We start from the raw sequence: 17500 nt of genomic DNA on the forward strand, positions 1-17500 counted from the left end.
ATAAGAAACGACATTAAGTTAATTTATTCCCTCTTAGAAATTACAGTAATATTCGATGGTAAGACCGCCGACCGAGTGGCTCAGGTGGACAATCACCCGACCACTGTCTAGGGAGGTCACATGACAAAAAGAAAGACTTAGCTCCGGCCGAACCATCACGAACAGTCATTAAATAGCTGATTCGAGGGTGCTGCCTTTGTAACTGTAATTACATCTTTAAATGGTTACACTCTCTAGTCTTCCAGGTTAAGGACGATAAACCGTAGGCCCTGTCTCACAACCTTTCAATACACCAATTTCCAAAATGACCGCTATTTAGATATTCTTTTGTTTTTATTCAAATTAGACCTAGATGCCTCGTTCAAGGGTAATATTCTTTTAAATTTTAAGCTTAAGAACAAGGCATCAAGGGCTAATTTGAATAATAATAATAATAATAATAATAATAAAATACTTATAAAGCGCTCTTTACTTAAGAATGATCAGTAGCGCTTTACTATATATAATCACTTTAAAAAACTTATCCAAGTGATATGGTGGTACAATTGAAACTACTTGAATAAAAATTAATTAACAAAATAAATTAATGAATAAATAAGAAAAAGGTTCGAGCCTGCCCGAAAAAGGTGGGTCTTAAAGTTTCGTTTAAAATTACATGGCTATTCCACAGACATGGCGCAGCAGCATAAAAAGACCTTGCACCAGGCGGAGGAAGCATTTTCTCCTTAGGCGGCTCCAGTAAAAGACTACTATTTGATATTAGATTATAAGAGGACTTTGGCTTAACAGTAATTAAATCACCAATATATGGTTGGGCAAGTCCGTGAATAGCTTTAAAAACTAAGATTAATATCTTAAAATGAATACGAGCGCGAACTGGCAGCCAGTGAAGATCTTGAAGTGCTTGTGTAACATGAGAATACTTGCCAATGTTCATAGCAATTCTTGCTGCTGCATTCTGAATACGTTGTAATTTGACAATCTGTGACTTGTGCAAACCATACAGAAGACCGTTGCAAAATTCCGAGCGACTAGTTATAAATGCATGAATGAGTGCCAATGAATAATCACGGGATAAGTACTTTCTAATGCACCTAATATTATGTAAATGATAGAAAGATGAATTGCAAAGTTTAGTATGTGTTGACATACTCAAATAACTATCAAACCACACACCAAGATTTCTTACACACAAACTTGGATTGATGTCATATTCACCAACAGTAATACTGCACGCATTATTAATCTTTGCTAGTTGCTGTCTAGTTCCTATTAACAAAAATTATGTTTTATCATCATTAATCATCAATTTATCCGTTATCATCATTTCTTAAATCATCAACGCATTTATTCATGGCGTTGATAGTGTCATTCTGACAGGTAGTGTAATCAGGTTTAGAACTAAGGTAAAGTTGTGTATCATCGGCGAAACGATGCGTAGTTGGAAGATGTTTTTCAACAATTTTAAAGAGGTTCGATAAATAAATAACGAATAACAAAACCTTGCGGAACACCACAGTCAAGATCAAATTGGCGTGACATTGTTCACTGAACAGCAATGCGTTGACTTCTTCCATTTAGGTAAGACTTAAACCAATCGAGAGCCTTTCCTCGTATACCGACATCAGTATGTAGTCGTTTCAGTAGTACTTCATAATTAACAGTGTCAAAGGCTAAACTTAAGTCAAGTAGAATAATAAAAACAAAACAATATATAAATGGCGGCCATTTTGGAAAAAGGTGTATGTTCATAATCCTGTCGGACGTAAAATTACCCACTCGTATTCAGTCGCAAAGTGTAAGAGGTGGAGTTCCCTTTTGTTATGATATCATTCAATCAAGCAATACTAAATTCGACGACAAGTAACAACTATCCTAACATGTTCATGTTCCTTTGAAAGTCCCCACCAACGCACATGGTTTCCCGTTTTCGGGGTGCTCATGTAAGTCACTCAGAGGCCCCTAAGGGGATCCCCAAAGGTTTCAATATTACAACACCCCCTCTCCCCCCCCCCCCCCCCCAACATGATTCAATGAGTCTCTGCGGCCTCCTAACTTGACGCCCAGATCTGGTTGTAATAGGAGTGTGCACTTGTTTCTGTCTTTCTCTCTAATGTCACTGGACTTAGCTCGGGTTTCTCAAGTACAGGCGCCTGTCTTGTACTCGAAGGAGAGACATGAGGTTGTGTACTCATGGGAAAAGCCCCTGTCCTTGGTGTCATAGGAGAATCATTTGGAACAGAGATGATCTGCCTTCTGTTTCTCCTGTAAGCACGTCCATATTCATCTTCCACCATGTATGATCTTGGCATCACTTCCACTTTACGCTATTCCTTCTCACCATTTGGACGAAAACACACCCTGTCCCCAACTTCAAGTGGAGGCAAATCTCTACTCTGCTTGTCATAATTAGACTTGGCATTATGCTGTCGATGATGAAGCGTTTTCAGAACATGATCACGATCCACTGGCTGTGGTAACAAGAGACGTCGATGAGTTGGTATCATTGTTCGAGTGTGCCGAATTATCAGCAGCTGTGCATGTGACACACCGATATCTTCGAATGGGGTTTTGAGATACTTTAACAGTCCCTCAAATTGGTGTTTGTTCTTTGCAGCAGCCTTCTTAAGAATGCGTTTTGCGGTCCGTACAGCTCTTCCCTCTGCACCATTTGATCTAGGATACTCTGGTGAGCTGGTTGTATGGGAAAATCCCCACTCGTCAGCGAATTTCTTGAACTCATGGTTTCTGCTTAACAAATGTCTGATGTCGCTGTACTTCCTCCGGGATTCCAAACCTGGCAAATCTTTTCTCCAAGTTGTTGATAACACAAATGGCAGTGTTCTGGTGAAGCAGTTCTACTTCAAAGTACTTCGAATAGAAGTCAGTAACTAACAGGTACGTTTGGCCACCAGATTCAAACAGGTCAGCCCAACTACTTGCCAATGGAATGTCATGAGGATGTAATGTCTCTTTCTGTTGTCGGTTGCGGAACGCATTACACACGGCACAGTTGCGCAGTCATGAAAGGCCAGAAAAGATAATCCCTCGCAAAGGAAAGGCTCTTGCTCTCTACCATGTGAACGCCATGAATTTCATCTAACACTTCAGCTCTCAACGTTCTTGGCACTGCAATTCTGTCTGATTTAAGAAACATGCCATCCTCAACACTCAGCTCTTCTCTGAAATTCCAATATTCCCGGGAAAATTCATCAACTTGTTCTTTCTCAGAGGGCTATTCTTTCAAAACGTATTCCATAACCACTCTGGATGTCTCATCAGCACTTGAGCTGTCCTTGAATCTCTTCAGGGTACTTTTTTCTAATCCAAATTCCTCAACAAGATTAACTCCTATGACATCTTCGGGTTCACTGAATGGTTTAGTGTCACTGAGAGGCGCTCTGATAAGGCAGTCTGAAATGACCTGGTTTTTTTCGGGAACATAACGCACCACAAGGTCATACTTGGTGAGTTTGAGCAACATCCTCTGTAGCCTGGGAGGGGCCTCATTCAGTGGTTTCCGAAAGATTGACTCCAACGGTTTGTGGTCTGTCTCAACAAAAACTCTGCCCCCATACAAATGTGTGAAACGTTTGCGCTCCCCACGCAATCGCCAAACTTAAGTCAAGGAACACCAGCAAGGCAGAGCTCTACGCAGCACCGGTCCTTTCTTATTATAACTCTGATCCAACAACGACCACACATCTGCAATGCAATGCTATCCGAAGTGGATTAGGAGCCTGGCTGCGTCAGGGGGGTAAGAGCGCTGGGGAACGAATCCGTAGCCATGGCATCAAGATGATTAAGCAGATTCTCAGACATTGAGAGAGAGTGCCTGGCTGTAATATTTGGCCTTTAGACGTTCGAGGTGTATCTGCTAGGAAGACACACCATAACTGAAACCGACCACGCATTCTAGTAATTCCTAGACAAATGTCCTTAATATGTTTCCAGAGACGCTTCATATTTTAACTTGGAAATGATTATGTTTAATTTCACCTTTGCATATTTTCCCGTTACCAGTGTACCCCGGATTGCAACTGCATCGGTAAGAGCCAGGCGTATTGGTGCATGAAGCTTTTATGTGACAGACACGAGAGGGCGCAGCGCATTCATTAACATCTACAAAAAAAAAAAAGAAACAACATTAAAAACCCATTAAATGTAGTCTGTATTCACAGCCTTACTCTTTACCCTGTCCCAGGTTGTTTAATTGAATGAAAAAGGCAAAAGAAATAAGGGAAAAAAATCCTGTTTGGTGTGACATTCAGGGAGGGGGCTAGGGGAGGGGGGTACTGAGTTAAGCGTTACGTTAACGGGATAGACGGGAGACGGGGTTGAAGAAGTGCATTCCGAGTTTGTATCTGCAAACAAAAAGCAAAAACCCTTTAGTTCCTAGTCCGAAAAAAAGCCAGTCGCAAGCCAATTAGGTACCCTCTCAAAGAGTATAGCTTAAGAAGAGAGCTTATAGCATAAGAATTTCAAATGAGAGGAAACTTGTACGGAACGTTCTACGTAAAATTACGGTTACAATTCTAGTAATTCATAGACGAATGTCATCAATATGTTTTCAGAGACGCTTTATATTTTAACTTGCAAATGATTACGTTTAATGTCACCTTTGCATATTTTCCCGTTACCAGTGTATCCTGGATTGCAAGTGCATCGGTAAGAGCCAGGCGTATTGGTGCATAAAGCGTTTATGTGACAGACACGAGAGGACGCAGCGCATTCATTAACATCTGCAACAAAAATGAAACAATATTAAGAACCCATTAAATGTAGTCTGTATTGACAGCCTTACTCTTCACCCGGTTGTTTGATTAAATGAAGAAGGCAAAAAAGAACAAGAAAAAATCCTTATTAGGTGTGACATTGAAGGAGGAAGGGGGAGGAGTACTGAGATGAAATCGAAATCGATAATTTCTTAAGCGTTAACGGGACAGACGGAGGGGGAAAAGAAGTATATTCATTTATACCTATAAACAAGACGCAAAAAAAAATTAACTGCTACTCCGAAAAGGCAAACGCAAGCCAATTCGGTACCCCTCAAAGAGTATAGCTTTCAATCACATGACCAAAAGTGACAAAGGTGTTGTTACGTTACCAGTACAGGTTTTTCCGTTGCCAGTGTATCCAGCCTTACACGAACATTCATAAGATCCTACGTTATTCTTGCAGATGGCGTTGAGGTGGCAGGGGGAGATTGCTGCATTACATTCGTTGAAATCTAAAACCAAAATACAACAACCATCTAACATGAAGTTAAAAAAAATACTTTTCAATTTTGGACAGAAACCATCATACTGACATCATGCTTCCACTACCAATGTTAATCCGAGTCTGAAAAGTTGAACATTTCCTCATCTTTACTCATAGAAGGCGTGTAAAGAGAGGAGTTTCACCAGGTGTTCACATAAGAAACGACATTTAGTTAATTTATTCCCTTTTAGAAATTACAGTAATATTCGATGGTAAGATCGCCGACCGAGTGGCTCAGGTGGTCAATCATCCGACCACTGTCACGGAAGGTCGCATGACAAATAAAAAAAAAAAGACTTAACTCCGGCCGAACCAGCACAGACAGTCTTAAAAACTGATAAGAGGGTGCTACCTTTAATTTATTATTAATTATTCCTTTTTACCTATTACTTTTTACTTTTTATTACTTACTTACTTACTTACTTACTTACTTACTTACTTACTTACTTACTTACTTACTTACTTACTTACTTACTTACTTACTTACTTACTTACTTACCTACCTACTTACTTACTTACTTACTTACTTACTTACTTACTTACTTACTTACTTACTTACTTACTTACTTACTTACTTACTTACTTACTTACTTACTTACTTACTTACTTACACTCTCTAAAACTGTATATGGTTTGAACCCAGGAGTCATATCATTATTAAGTAAAGTACGATCGTCCTGGTGAGACAACCTGAGCGGAAGTCATCTTCAGAGTCATGTGATTTGTGTAACGTCAGTAGATACTAAAAGAACTCCCGTCGTAGATGTCATTGGTCAACTTATTCGTTATGTTATTGGTCGACTGTCAGTTGAGCCTAGATGTAATTGGCTGGGAAGACTAAACAGTGATAGGTGCGTTTCGATCCGATAAAGCGTAGGCCCTGTCTCACAACCTTTAAATACACCAATTTCCAAAATGGCCGGCGCCATTTAGATATTATTTTGTTTTTATTCAATTAGACCTTGATGCCTCGTTCAAAGCAAAATATTCTTTTAAATTTTAAGGTTAAGAACGAGGCATCCAGGGCTGATTTGAATAAAAATAAAAGAATATTTAAATGGCGGCCATTTTGGAAAAAAGGTGCATGTTCATAATCCTGTCGGACGTGAAATGACCCACACGTATTCAGTCGCAAAGTGTAAGGCGTGGAGTTTCCTTTGTTGTACTGAGCCAGAGGGCAAGTTAGAAGAATGTAAACGGTTATTTGCGTCTCCCTTATCGTATCGTGTCTTACTGTGAAAAAAGTGCGTTTCCCAAAAGGCATGCTATCCAAGAAAGTAAAGACATTGTTGAACATAAGAAATATCTAAATACTTTTCAATCGATCAACCTCGTACCGGTACAAAATTTTCCATCGCCTGTGAATCCAGCATTGCATGAACATTCATAAGATCCTTCGTTATTATGGCATTCAGCTTTGACATGACAAGGCGAAGGCGCTGCTCTGCATTCGTTGATATCTACCAGACAATGGAATAACGTTACATGCGGAACAGTATTGGAGAAACTCCTCAGTATATTAGAGAAGTTTAAGATTTCACTATTTTTAAACAAAATCTGTCTCATTGTATTATTGTTGTCTTAAGTATTGAGAAGCCTCTTAAAGTCTTTTAATACCAAATATATTTAATTAGCTAATAAACTGCTGTGGCATAGCAGTGATCCTCGAAATTAACTGGACAATTTAAGCAATTGTCTCTTAGTGAGACTTGAAAAATCCAAGTGGCTTCAACGGATTCGAGCCCATGACCTCTGGAATGCCGCTGCAATTGATTATACCAACTGAACTATGAAGCCACCACTCAGTTGATGCCACAAATTGATATGTTCCCGTCTGCTTGGCTTCATAGCTCAGTTGGTGGTGGAGCATTGCACGGGCATCGCAGAGGTTATGGGTTTGAAACCCGGTGAAGCCGCCTGAAATTTTCAAGTGTTTATAAAAGACAATTGCTTAAATTAGTCAGATAATTGCGAGGGACACTTCTACTTCTCGGCTATAACCCTCACTTAAACATTCCTTTCAGTGTCAACTTTATTAAGACAGGGACACCGTACAAAAATCAAATCAAATCAGATTAACGCACCCCATGACAAAACTTGGTTTTTGAGGAGAGGGAAAACCCGAAGTACCCGGAGAAAAGCCTCTGGAAGCGGAGCTGAGAACCAACAACCTAATCCCACATATGACGCCGAGTCTGGGAATCGAAACTGACCGGGTCACATTTGTGGCGTCCAACCACAGTGGTGAGAGGCTAGTGCTCTCATCAATGCGCCATCTTACTTTTTATCTTATTCTAGACAACAAAAATCAGTTTAGACAACAAATATTCTAGACAGGAAATATATCTTAAGAAAGAGGGAAGAAGTAAGTTGATGGCATTTGTTAATACTTCCTTGATAACTAGGAAATGACGCTAATTAGAGATCATGAGCGTATAAAAGGACTCACGTAAAAACAGCCTTAGATCACCCCCGAACCAGAATACCATTACCCGGAGCTACTATATGTATTGTACGCTTGAGTCAACTCTTTAATTCCCGTATCTTTCTATTTTTGGAACTACTGTATTTTAAAGTATGTGACTCATGTGACCGAAAACATAAGTAAATAGGTTTAAATACGTCATAGGTCTCTCATGATTGGCTATTGTGAAAACACCAACTAAAGCCCCCCAGGGAGGTGTTTCTAAAAATAAAAAGATATGGGAAAGGGTTGACTCAGAGGGTTAATATGGAAGATGAAGGCTCTGGCCATGGGTGATTGGCTCCTGCCCGGAACAAAACGCAAGGCAAGACGTCGGGTCAGGAAGGTGTTTTTGCGCGGTTTACTGAAGGGAATATACGGGAAAAGCAGATCTTAACAAGTTTTATTGAAATCCAAAACGAAAATTGGGGGTAGCCACGCATTTTTCGAAGATATTCAATCACCAATACTTGTAAAGAGCTTTAAAATACAAAGCACTGTATGGCGTTCTGTTCCAAATTAAAACTTAATTATCCCTGAAAAATGCGCGGTAACCCCCAATTTCCTTTTTGGATGCCAAGAGCACTTGCTAAGTTCTGATTTCTCCGCAGAGTTTTAAACCGCGCAAAAATATCCCTGTATTAATAAGTGCCACCCATTGGAAATCTGAGTATCTCGAGATGCGCAGAACGTATGCGCAATAATAATAGTAGGCACCGTCCTTAAATCGTAACACTTTAAGTTGCATTAATTTTAAGCCAGAGTAGCGTGAAAACTATATGTTTGATTGTCCAACTGGCTGCTTTGTGAACGGTTATGTGAACTGTTATCTACTTCCTTCTAGAGTTTACCTTTGCATGTTTTTCCATCACCAGCGTATCCCGGCTTGCACGCACAATGGTAAGAGCCAAAGGTATTGTTGCATAATGCGTTTACATCACAAACGGGAAAGGAAGCACTGCATTCATCAAAATCTAAAAATGAATAAAAACGAGAACTTTAAGAGACTTTAAAATGCTTTGTGAATTACTATCCGTCATCCGTAAGATAACTTCCAATAAAAATACACGCCAATAAGGTTTTTTTATGGAATCTGACTCCGACTAGCTACTGTGCTGACCGAGTCTTTAAAAACCGCATTTCAAAATCGCGCTGACTGAAGCCCTTACTCTATTATTTTCGTGCAACGTTTTCCCTTCTTATTTTTGAAAAAAAAAGCTTATTTGAACTTTATCTTTAAATTACCTCTGCAGATTTTTCCGTCCCCAGCGTATCCGGGATTGCACGTGCACCGGTAGGAACCAAGAGTGTTGTTGCATGTAGCATTTACATGACACACAGGTGAAGAAGCGGTGCATTCATCAACATCTACAACATAAAGGAACAACTTCAACCACCATTATTAGAATGAAGTCGATCTCCAACCTGCCCCTGAGCTTTGCTTAAAATCCAACAGGATAAGGAAAGCGAAATTAAAAGAAGTAGGTAGTTTTGGTTCAATAGAACCAGGAACTGAAAGAGAAGAAAGTGGTAAAAAACGAGACAGTTAAAGGGGTATATACAGGAGAAAAAATGAAATTCTGGATGAGGTTAAAAGAAGAAAAAGAAACTTAAAAAGATGAGGGGGATGGCAATGCAGATGAGGTGGGTGTCAGAGGAATTTTTTCACGGTCAGTGAGAACGTTCAGCGATTCCGAATCAACGGTCGAGAAGGTAATAAAAATGCCTTTGGTCGCATGACCACAGAACCTTATTTCCATGTCATCAAATTGGGACAGAATTTGCCTAGTTCGATGATTGGACGTTACGTTCGAGGGAGTTTCTGATTGGACAGATCGAAAAACTGGTTCTCAACAGATGTTACGACAAGTAGTGTTGCGTGACCTCGGCCCGAGAGGAAAATGCTAAACTTCTTGCGATGGTCCGTTTGCCGGCAGCACTAAAAGCCATATTCCGGACTCCAGAAAGCAGAAATATCCGCTGTGTTTTCGCAGTTTGAGCATACCGTGGCTTCAGAATGATGTAATTTCATGACACGCAAAATGCCCAAAAAGTAGAACGAAACATTCCAATAACCACTTAAAACTGTTAAACAACATGAAAGAAATGAAGAAAAGGGAAAGAGAAGCATGGATGGACAGAGATGAACAAGATTGAAAAGGATTGCATTTGGGTAATGTTGAAAACAATCGGCCCCGGCCGACGTTTTTCAAGTTTATGGCAAATCGCCTGGATAAAACTGGTCGCTTTTGCTCAGAATTACATGGGTGTGATTGAACGATAATTTTATCAGTAAAGGAATTCCGCATTACCATTTTCGAGTTTTAAACTCGAGATGAACGAAAGATTTCCCCTAAACACCCTAAAATAACGTGACCGCTTAGCTCGTTTAAAATCTCTTATTTTGGAGGCTGCACAAACAGCTTTAACATAATCAAAGGAAAGAAAGGCGATAAAACACAACTTTGTTTATTTAATAAATTTCAAACATTATTACTTTAACGTAAATAAATCAATCTTACGCACCTAAAATCAATAAATCGTTAAAAGTGCTCCAAAATTATTAAAGCTGTTGAAATGAATAGCGATTATACTGTAATCGAGGTTGCCTATTTACCGTTAGGATTTCGAGTTGTATTTTCGAGTTAGGTTTTCGAGATGGATTTTTGAATAGGATTTCGAGTTAGACTTCGAACAACAAGAACAGACGCGACATACAAAAAGTTTTCGCAAAAGTTGTCAAATTGTTCGAAAGATCCATTTAAACCAGGAATCTCATTTCTCTAGTTTCACGACTCCTCGCTTTGTCTCGTCTGGGAATGATACCACAAGGAAAGCACTGGCTCCCGTCTCATCACCGGAACTTAGCCCTGTCGGCCAGGGTTCATGCTTAGATGGATGACCTGAGGAAAGCGCCGTGATGTGGGTGATTCTTTTTTCTTTTTACTTTTTCATGATTATAAAATAATTCGGTGAAATTGCAGTCCCTGTTTTTCATTCTGCCAGTTTCTTTTTAACTCAGCTAAGGTCGAGTATATATGCTATATAAAGAAATTAAACTGTGTTATTATAGTGTCCCCCTAACTAACAAATGAAAGCTAACCGCAGAGTGGATTTTCAAGTTGGATTCTAATTCTTTGTCCAAGAAATTTCCAGTTAGCAATTTGTGCCAAGCCGCAGAATGCCCAACATTCTCACACATGTACCGGTTTCACTAGCAGCTATAGTACAGAGAACCAATACCACTGAGCAACTGATGAGATACATATAGAGGATCGCAACAATGGTCTTGCCTGAACAAAGCCATCTAAAGTGGCATAAAGGGCTCCTGTTCCAAGAAACACATTCTCTGCAACAACAAACACTCTAAAAATAAACTAATAGCTTTACAACCAAAGCTTCAAGAGTCTCTGGTAACGCTAGACAAAGATAAATATTCCTGACAACAAACAACACATCTGGCAATAATATCAATATGCCGGGTCCGGCGTCACATATGTAATGCAAGCTATATACATCTTCACTGAAAATGTTAGAGCTTGTCCTTCCAGATCCAATTTTCCTGGAGAGCTAAATCATATCTTGAAAGTTTAAATGAGCCCAGAGCGAGCTGCACGGGAAAAACGCATCATTAAACAGAGAGGTATCAAACTCAAAGGAATACCACGCAGACTCATGACATCCATACAAATGCAGGCGGCTACAATGCTATGGCCCTTTTTAAAAATAATAAAAGCCTCTAAATATAACAGTATATTGCGCCTAATAAGAAGCAAAATAGGTCAGAGGATTGAATACATAAAGAAATTCAAATGAACAACGTCACGAAGGCCGTATACAAAACATGAACCCCAGGTCTATGGACCACCTCTCTGGACCCAGTTCATGGATCCATTCAAGGACGCGGTACATGGACTACCCTTGTGCCCCACCCCTCATTTTGTAAAGTTACATGCAGAAAAATCTTAAGACGAAAGAGGGAAGTGATCCTCACACTTTTTGTAGACTCCTGAAAATTTGAGTTGGCTCCAACGCAGGTCATGGGCTCCTGCTCCTACTGAATTCGAACCTATGACCTCTGCGATGCTAATGCCATCCGCTCTACCAACTGAGCTATGAAGCCACTCAGTTTGGGGCAGGTCATTTTGTTGGGCTCATTTGTTCCAGTGAAGGACTCGATTAATGAAATTAACGAGTAATTTGAAGTGCAGGTTATAGAGAAATCCCTATAAAGCTATCAAATAGGGGGTATAGGTGTCTATAACAGACAGTTGCTTGAATCAGTAGCCCATAACGAACAACAGCTCTATATCCGTGTCACGTCTTTTTCACAGACTGCGATTTATTTTTGGGTAGAATTTCCCATGAATTAAACTCCCTCAGGAGCTCGATGACCAATCACAAGAAACTAACTTGTTGTTCGCTCCTAGTAATGGTCTCCCGTTAATTTGTCCATATAAATGCATGGATCGCTTCTCTCTTTCATCTGAAGAATGTAAATTTTAAGTTAACAAAATGAGGGGTGGTTCACATGGATAGTATATGGACCAAGTCCATGAAGGGGTCCATGGACCCGGTCCACAGGGGTGGTCTATGATGGGTGGAGCTGGGGTCCATGTTTTAGATACGTCCCGTCACGAACGTAGGAGTCGCGTATGCCTGTCAAAACCATTTAACTTCCAACTCGAAATCCGACAGGAAAACCCAACTCGAAATCCAACTCGAAAATTCAACTCGAAATACAACTCAAAATCCTAAGATCCTCTTTACAAGGAGGTAGGGTAACCCTACTGCTAGGGTTACCCTAGGGCCAGGGTAACCCTAGCTGCCTTGTAAACACATCGATGAAAAAAGAGAAGAAATGGTTGAGCGCTAGGGTAACTCTCTTGCTAGGGTAACCCTAGGGTTACCCTCCCTCCTTGTAAACAGGGCCTAACTCGGAGAATAGCCTGTTTCACTGTAATCATAATTTTCAGGAATGCTTCTTTAATGATGCGTGTCATTGCGTCCCGTGGGAAGTAGTCTCAGCTTGGCGGCCAAAACTGGTTTGACGAGAAATCTGAACTGTCTCTGCCCATGGAAATGACGTCCTGGGGTCGTGCGACCAGAGGCTTTTTTTTTCGGCCTCGACCGTTGATTTGGAGTCGCTGAGCTTTCTCTTTGACCTTGACAAAAAATATTCCTCTGGCGCTCAGGGTAGCTAAAGATGGAAATATTGCTAAGATAAAGGTCATAAAGATGTAAATAAGGATGAAGGGAATGGGGGTGGTGGAAGAAGGAATTCTAATAAACATTGGGATAAGGATTAAGATGTAAATGTACCAGTAGATAAAAATGAAGATGGGGTTTCAGATGGAGACGGATGAAGATGAGAATGTATATAAACTCTGACGTGGGGATAAAGATTAAAAAGCAGACGGAGAAACAGATGAAAGAAATTTGAAGTTATTCTTACCTTCGGTTTTCATATCGCAAAATGCAAGTACTGGAATCCCTGGTTTTATTGAAGACATCCAGTATTTGCCGTTGGGCGCTCTTCCTTCACTCATCTTAATTTCCTTGCAGGTTTCAGCTGCTAGTTCCGAGATGGAGCCTAGTGGGGCTGAAATTCGGAAACTGGTATTATTTCTTTATCTTTGATCTAGCGGTCTTTTGCATGGAAAAAAAACTTGTTAAATTCCATGCACTTACCTCTGTTTATGTATTTTCTGAAATAATATCTGTCTGCATCTGGAATAAAATCCTCCGGTCTGGCTTCCTTGGTGCGATCGCTGAATTCGCACATATGGAGAGACATCACAAAGTTGAAGCTTTGGCATCGATCATCCTTGAGGCAGACCGAAAGGCAATGAAGTCCAATATTGGCCATCATTGTTTGATAGACGTGTCCTTGCAACATCCATCCCAAGATGGACTCCTCAGATCCAAATGCAGGACATTGTTGAGACCGTGTTTTATCGACAATTTGGCAAATGGCAATAAAAACCAAGAGCACGGAAAAAGTTTTCATTTTCTTTGCGACAAGAGCTGTACAGCGTTTTCCAGACAACTAAAAAAGAGTAAAAATGCACAGCTATAAGGTCAAAAGATTTTTTTTCTAATGACTAGTAGTTCTGATATATGCATTGATGGGTTTCGTTCGTTAGTATCTATAACTATATGCCGTATGGGTAACATAACCCGGTAACTTTTTATTCCCGCATTTGAAAGTAACTCGATAATAACTAAAAAAGATGTTTCGTTTCCAAGTATAAATTAATATAACTATTGATTTCAGTTTCCCAATTTAGTTCATCACTCAATTTGATGATGCAATTTCAGGGGTTTCAATAAGCACCGACGGCCGACGAAAAGCGTCGGCTGCGTCGCTCAGAGAAGTCGGCTACTTTTTACTCTACATTGAATTAATTGAAGGATTCCTTCAAACCTGAAGTAAAATTCATTTTTGATCGACTTGAATGTACCTTTTTTAACCTCAATTTCAAAATAATTATCAGGTTTGATATTGCCATCTTTGAGCTACAGTGCACGGCTATAACTTTTTTCCGCATTTTTGCCTAGACCAACCGTCACATTTTTTATGTAATTCAATTACGTTTAGTTACGTTTCCAAACATATCAAGACGTTTAATGTAAAACAGGTTGTTATTGAGTAATCTTTACATCAAGACTTGTTTTCCAAAAACAGTAAATTTTTCCGTTAGTTTCATCGGTTAAGCCTTTTCGTTTGTTCAGATTAAAATGACATATTCTTATCGTTCGACAGAAATGATTTCTCATGTTAAGAAATGTTGAAATTTGCGCTTGAAAAAACGCGCAAAAGAGATTTGCCGTTCCCGGCAGGTTGAAATTGATAGTAATGATGACATGAAGTTGTCGAAACATGATATAACGTTAAAAATCGTTAATTTTCCTTTTGAAATGGTTTTCCAAATCTTTCTTTGCTGGAAATTATCAAAAGAATGCGCTTAATTGCACACTCAGTGTCTCTGTTGATTAGAAATCTTCCTTCATCTTTGTACTCAATTTGGTGCCCAGAACGCTGGAAATCACATTTCAGAGCTTCCAGATTTCACAATCGTCTGGGGGAGCATGCCCCCCAGACCCCCCTAGATGAAGGGGCCTAACGGCGCCCTCTTGATACAGTCGGCTACTAGACTCAAACCAGCTGCCTACTTCAAATTTTATTGAAACTCCTGCAATTTCCAGCAAGCACAAGGAGTTGTTCTTATTACACCGAGCATGGTATCGGTTAAACTAAATTACGTTATATACAAACAAACTTATATGTTATGTATGCACGACCAATCAGAGAAGACAGGTAGTACATCGAAATTCGATAAATAAAAAGCACTAGTTTCCTAAAGATAGATAAGAGCTCTATTGAATATTTATCCCAAATGCAACTCAGTTTCAGTCGACAATCGATTTTGTCAATATTTAGAATACATTATTTGTTGGTGGAAATCCTAGCCGGTTTATTTAAACAGGAAGATAATAGCCAGGTTTAATAGTTTGTGCATATTCTAGCTATATATCACGCACGCACGAGAATGTATTTTTCAAACACATCTTCAGATCTGTAAATAATTATGGATGCTTTTTCTTCATCCATTTCAAAATTCGTGAAAGTATTCACTTGTTTACATGAAAAAACATTAGAATACTCGGAAGGTACAACATGTCGATCCCATCAAATAATTCTAAGATGTTATCTCGCGACTGAAAGTGAATCTGTTTCGAAGTATACTGGGTTGTAAATATTTACTGTCTCCTGACATACTCAGGGGCACTCAAGACGTTTAAATTTCTCTAATTTACAATTTCGCAAGGTTCTGGTGACCAATGAAATTATGAATAATAAATGATTAACATACTAATCCAAGGGCCGCAGAGAAAGAGGGGCTGGGGGTGAGTGCTGTAGCCCAACCTTTTTTTCCTACGGTGTTGTTTTATCCTATTAACCCCTGTAGTCTATTATACTTCGGTCATTTTATTAGGTTATTATTACTTCCAAAAATTTTAGGCCGAAAAACCGTCAACCGCGCATTTCCACCTAATGTAATAAATACTTAACATCCATCATATTCTGTTTTTTTTTTCGTTCAACCGCCACTGGAATAATCTCGTTAGCAATATTTATAAGCCGAATTTTTAGATAAACAGATAGTACTGAGACTTGTCAATTGCAACCTTTTGAATTAAGGTTCACATCAGGAGTGTCACAAAAAGCAATGATAATTTTCATTTTGCATTGACGCCTTTTACCGTAAAAGATTCTTATCAGCTGCAAAATCCAGGTGCGAGTAGTATTCGCGCTGCTCACAATTCTTTAAATGAAGTATCATATCGACTGAACGTACGAGGACAAAGGGCGAGATCGTAGTACTTCATGGAACTTAATTAAAAAATTAAGGGCTGGTCTTTACTTGCGAGGCTAGCACGTTGTTACTGAAGCAATATATACAGAGTAGGAAGTATTTCTATCACGTTTTGTTCGAAAAAAAAATGTGCTAATTAACAACAATATTCCCTTTTGCGTCTGGAGGCCCTACTCGTCCGTTTAATCTTTTTTTTTTCTTAATTTTCCACTGTGCTCGAGTTTAAAAATGTAAAATGTAAAACGTGGCCATTCGACGAAAACAGTCCAAATTTTTCACCAAACATGAACACCGTTCGTACCAATCTTATTCCTGTGAAAATGGCATACATCTTACATGCCAAACATCTTGAATCTTGAAACGATTAGAATGTATTCTTACAAGTTATCATGAATTTATAGATGACGTTCTCTGAGCTGTCGCCTTTGCTCTTAAGCTCCCTATGGAAGTCTTGACTGACAAACTGGCTCATTTCAACGGTGGTATACACAGTCACACCATATACCTTATTTCTGAATCTTCTTATTCATTCTAACGTAAATATCTACATACCTTTATTGCTTTCGCCAGATTTTCTTACACTCGATCGTTAAACGCTGTCTGAAGAGTGCCTCTTGTTAAGCTCTAAAGGGCGTTTAATTAATTTTTTATTCAAGTTTAAATTTTTCATGAACCCTGAAAACACTTTTAGTATCAAATTAAATGTTTCGCAATTTCTTCATTTTCCGTGTTTGCCTCTTTTTGTGTGAAAAATGTCGTGATGCTACCTTTCAGGTTATGATTGCCTGATTTGAAGCCTTAGAGGAAGACTCAGTGCGAATCTATAAATTATGGGATTAGCAACTATTGATCATAGCCAGAATTAGCACACCGAGATTTGCAAAATCCCCAAGTTTGGGGTTAATCGAGATAATTTTGACTGAGATACAGCCATTTAAATACGTCAAATTTTACAGAGAAATATAGGTCATTCGGACGCAGCGTCCCGATGGCCATATACCTCTTTGTAAATTTTGACGTTTTGAAATGGCTGTATCTCGCTGATATTGGTAAACTTAAAGATTTTGTAGAGCTTGGTATGCGCTTTGGGAATATGTGGATCAATAGTTGCTAATATCCCATAATTTGCAGACTCGTACTTAGGGACCTATTTAGTATAACATAACGATGATTTCCTTATTACATGACACATCTCAGTTAATGAGCAATTCTTATTTATAATAGTTACAAAATATTAAATTTCAACACCATCAAACAAGCACTTTGATAGGTTTCCTAGTCACGTCCGCAAGATTTCAGTTATCAAAAAACTATACCTTGTAAAATTACAAACATTTTTAATTAAGAGTGGTTTCAGTCCCACAAGGCCAAATTATATGAGAACGTTCAGCCT

The 17500-nt window shown here is 39.2% G+C and overlaps 1 protein-coding gene across 1 annotated transcript; it reads right to left on the reverse strand.

The window, feature by feature from the left end:
- Positions 1 to 2327: 2327 nt before the first annotated feature.
- LOC138002671 (uncharacterized) lies at positions 2328 to 16730 on the reverse strand. The gene is made up of 11 exons (XM_068848671.1): positions 16660 to 16730; positions 13418 to 13775; positions 13182 to 13328; positions 8972 to 9094; positions 8578 to 8700; positions 6600 to 6722; positions 5108 to 5230; positions 4620 to 4742; positions 4000 to 4122; positions 3263 to 3549; positions 2328 to 2858 (listed from the first exon to the last, which is right to left on the reverse strand). Exons 2-11 carry the CDS (start codon positions 13734 to 13736, stop codon positions 2328 to 2330), a joined length of 2022 nt encoding a protein of 673 aa, XP_068704772.1. The 5' UTR covers positions 13737 to 13775; positions 16660 to 16730.
- Positions 16731 to 17500: the final 770 nt, after the last annotated feature.

This window comes from Montipora foliosa, chromosome 5 (genome assembly GCF_036669935.1).
Source record: "Montipora foliosa isolate CH-2021 chromosome 5, ASM3666993v2, whole genome shotgun sequence".
Classification (NCBI taxonomy): domain Eukaryota; kingdom Metazoa; phylum Cnidaria; class Anthozoa; order Scleractinia; family Acroporidae; genus Montipora; species Montipora foliosa.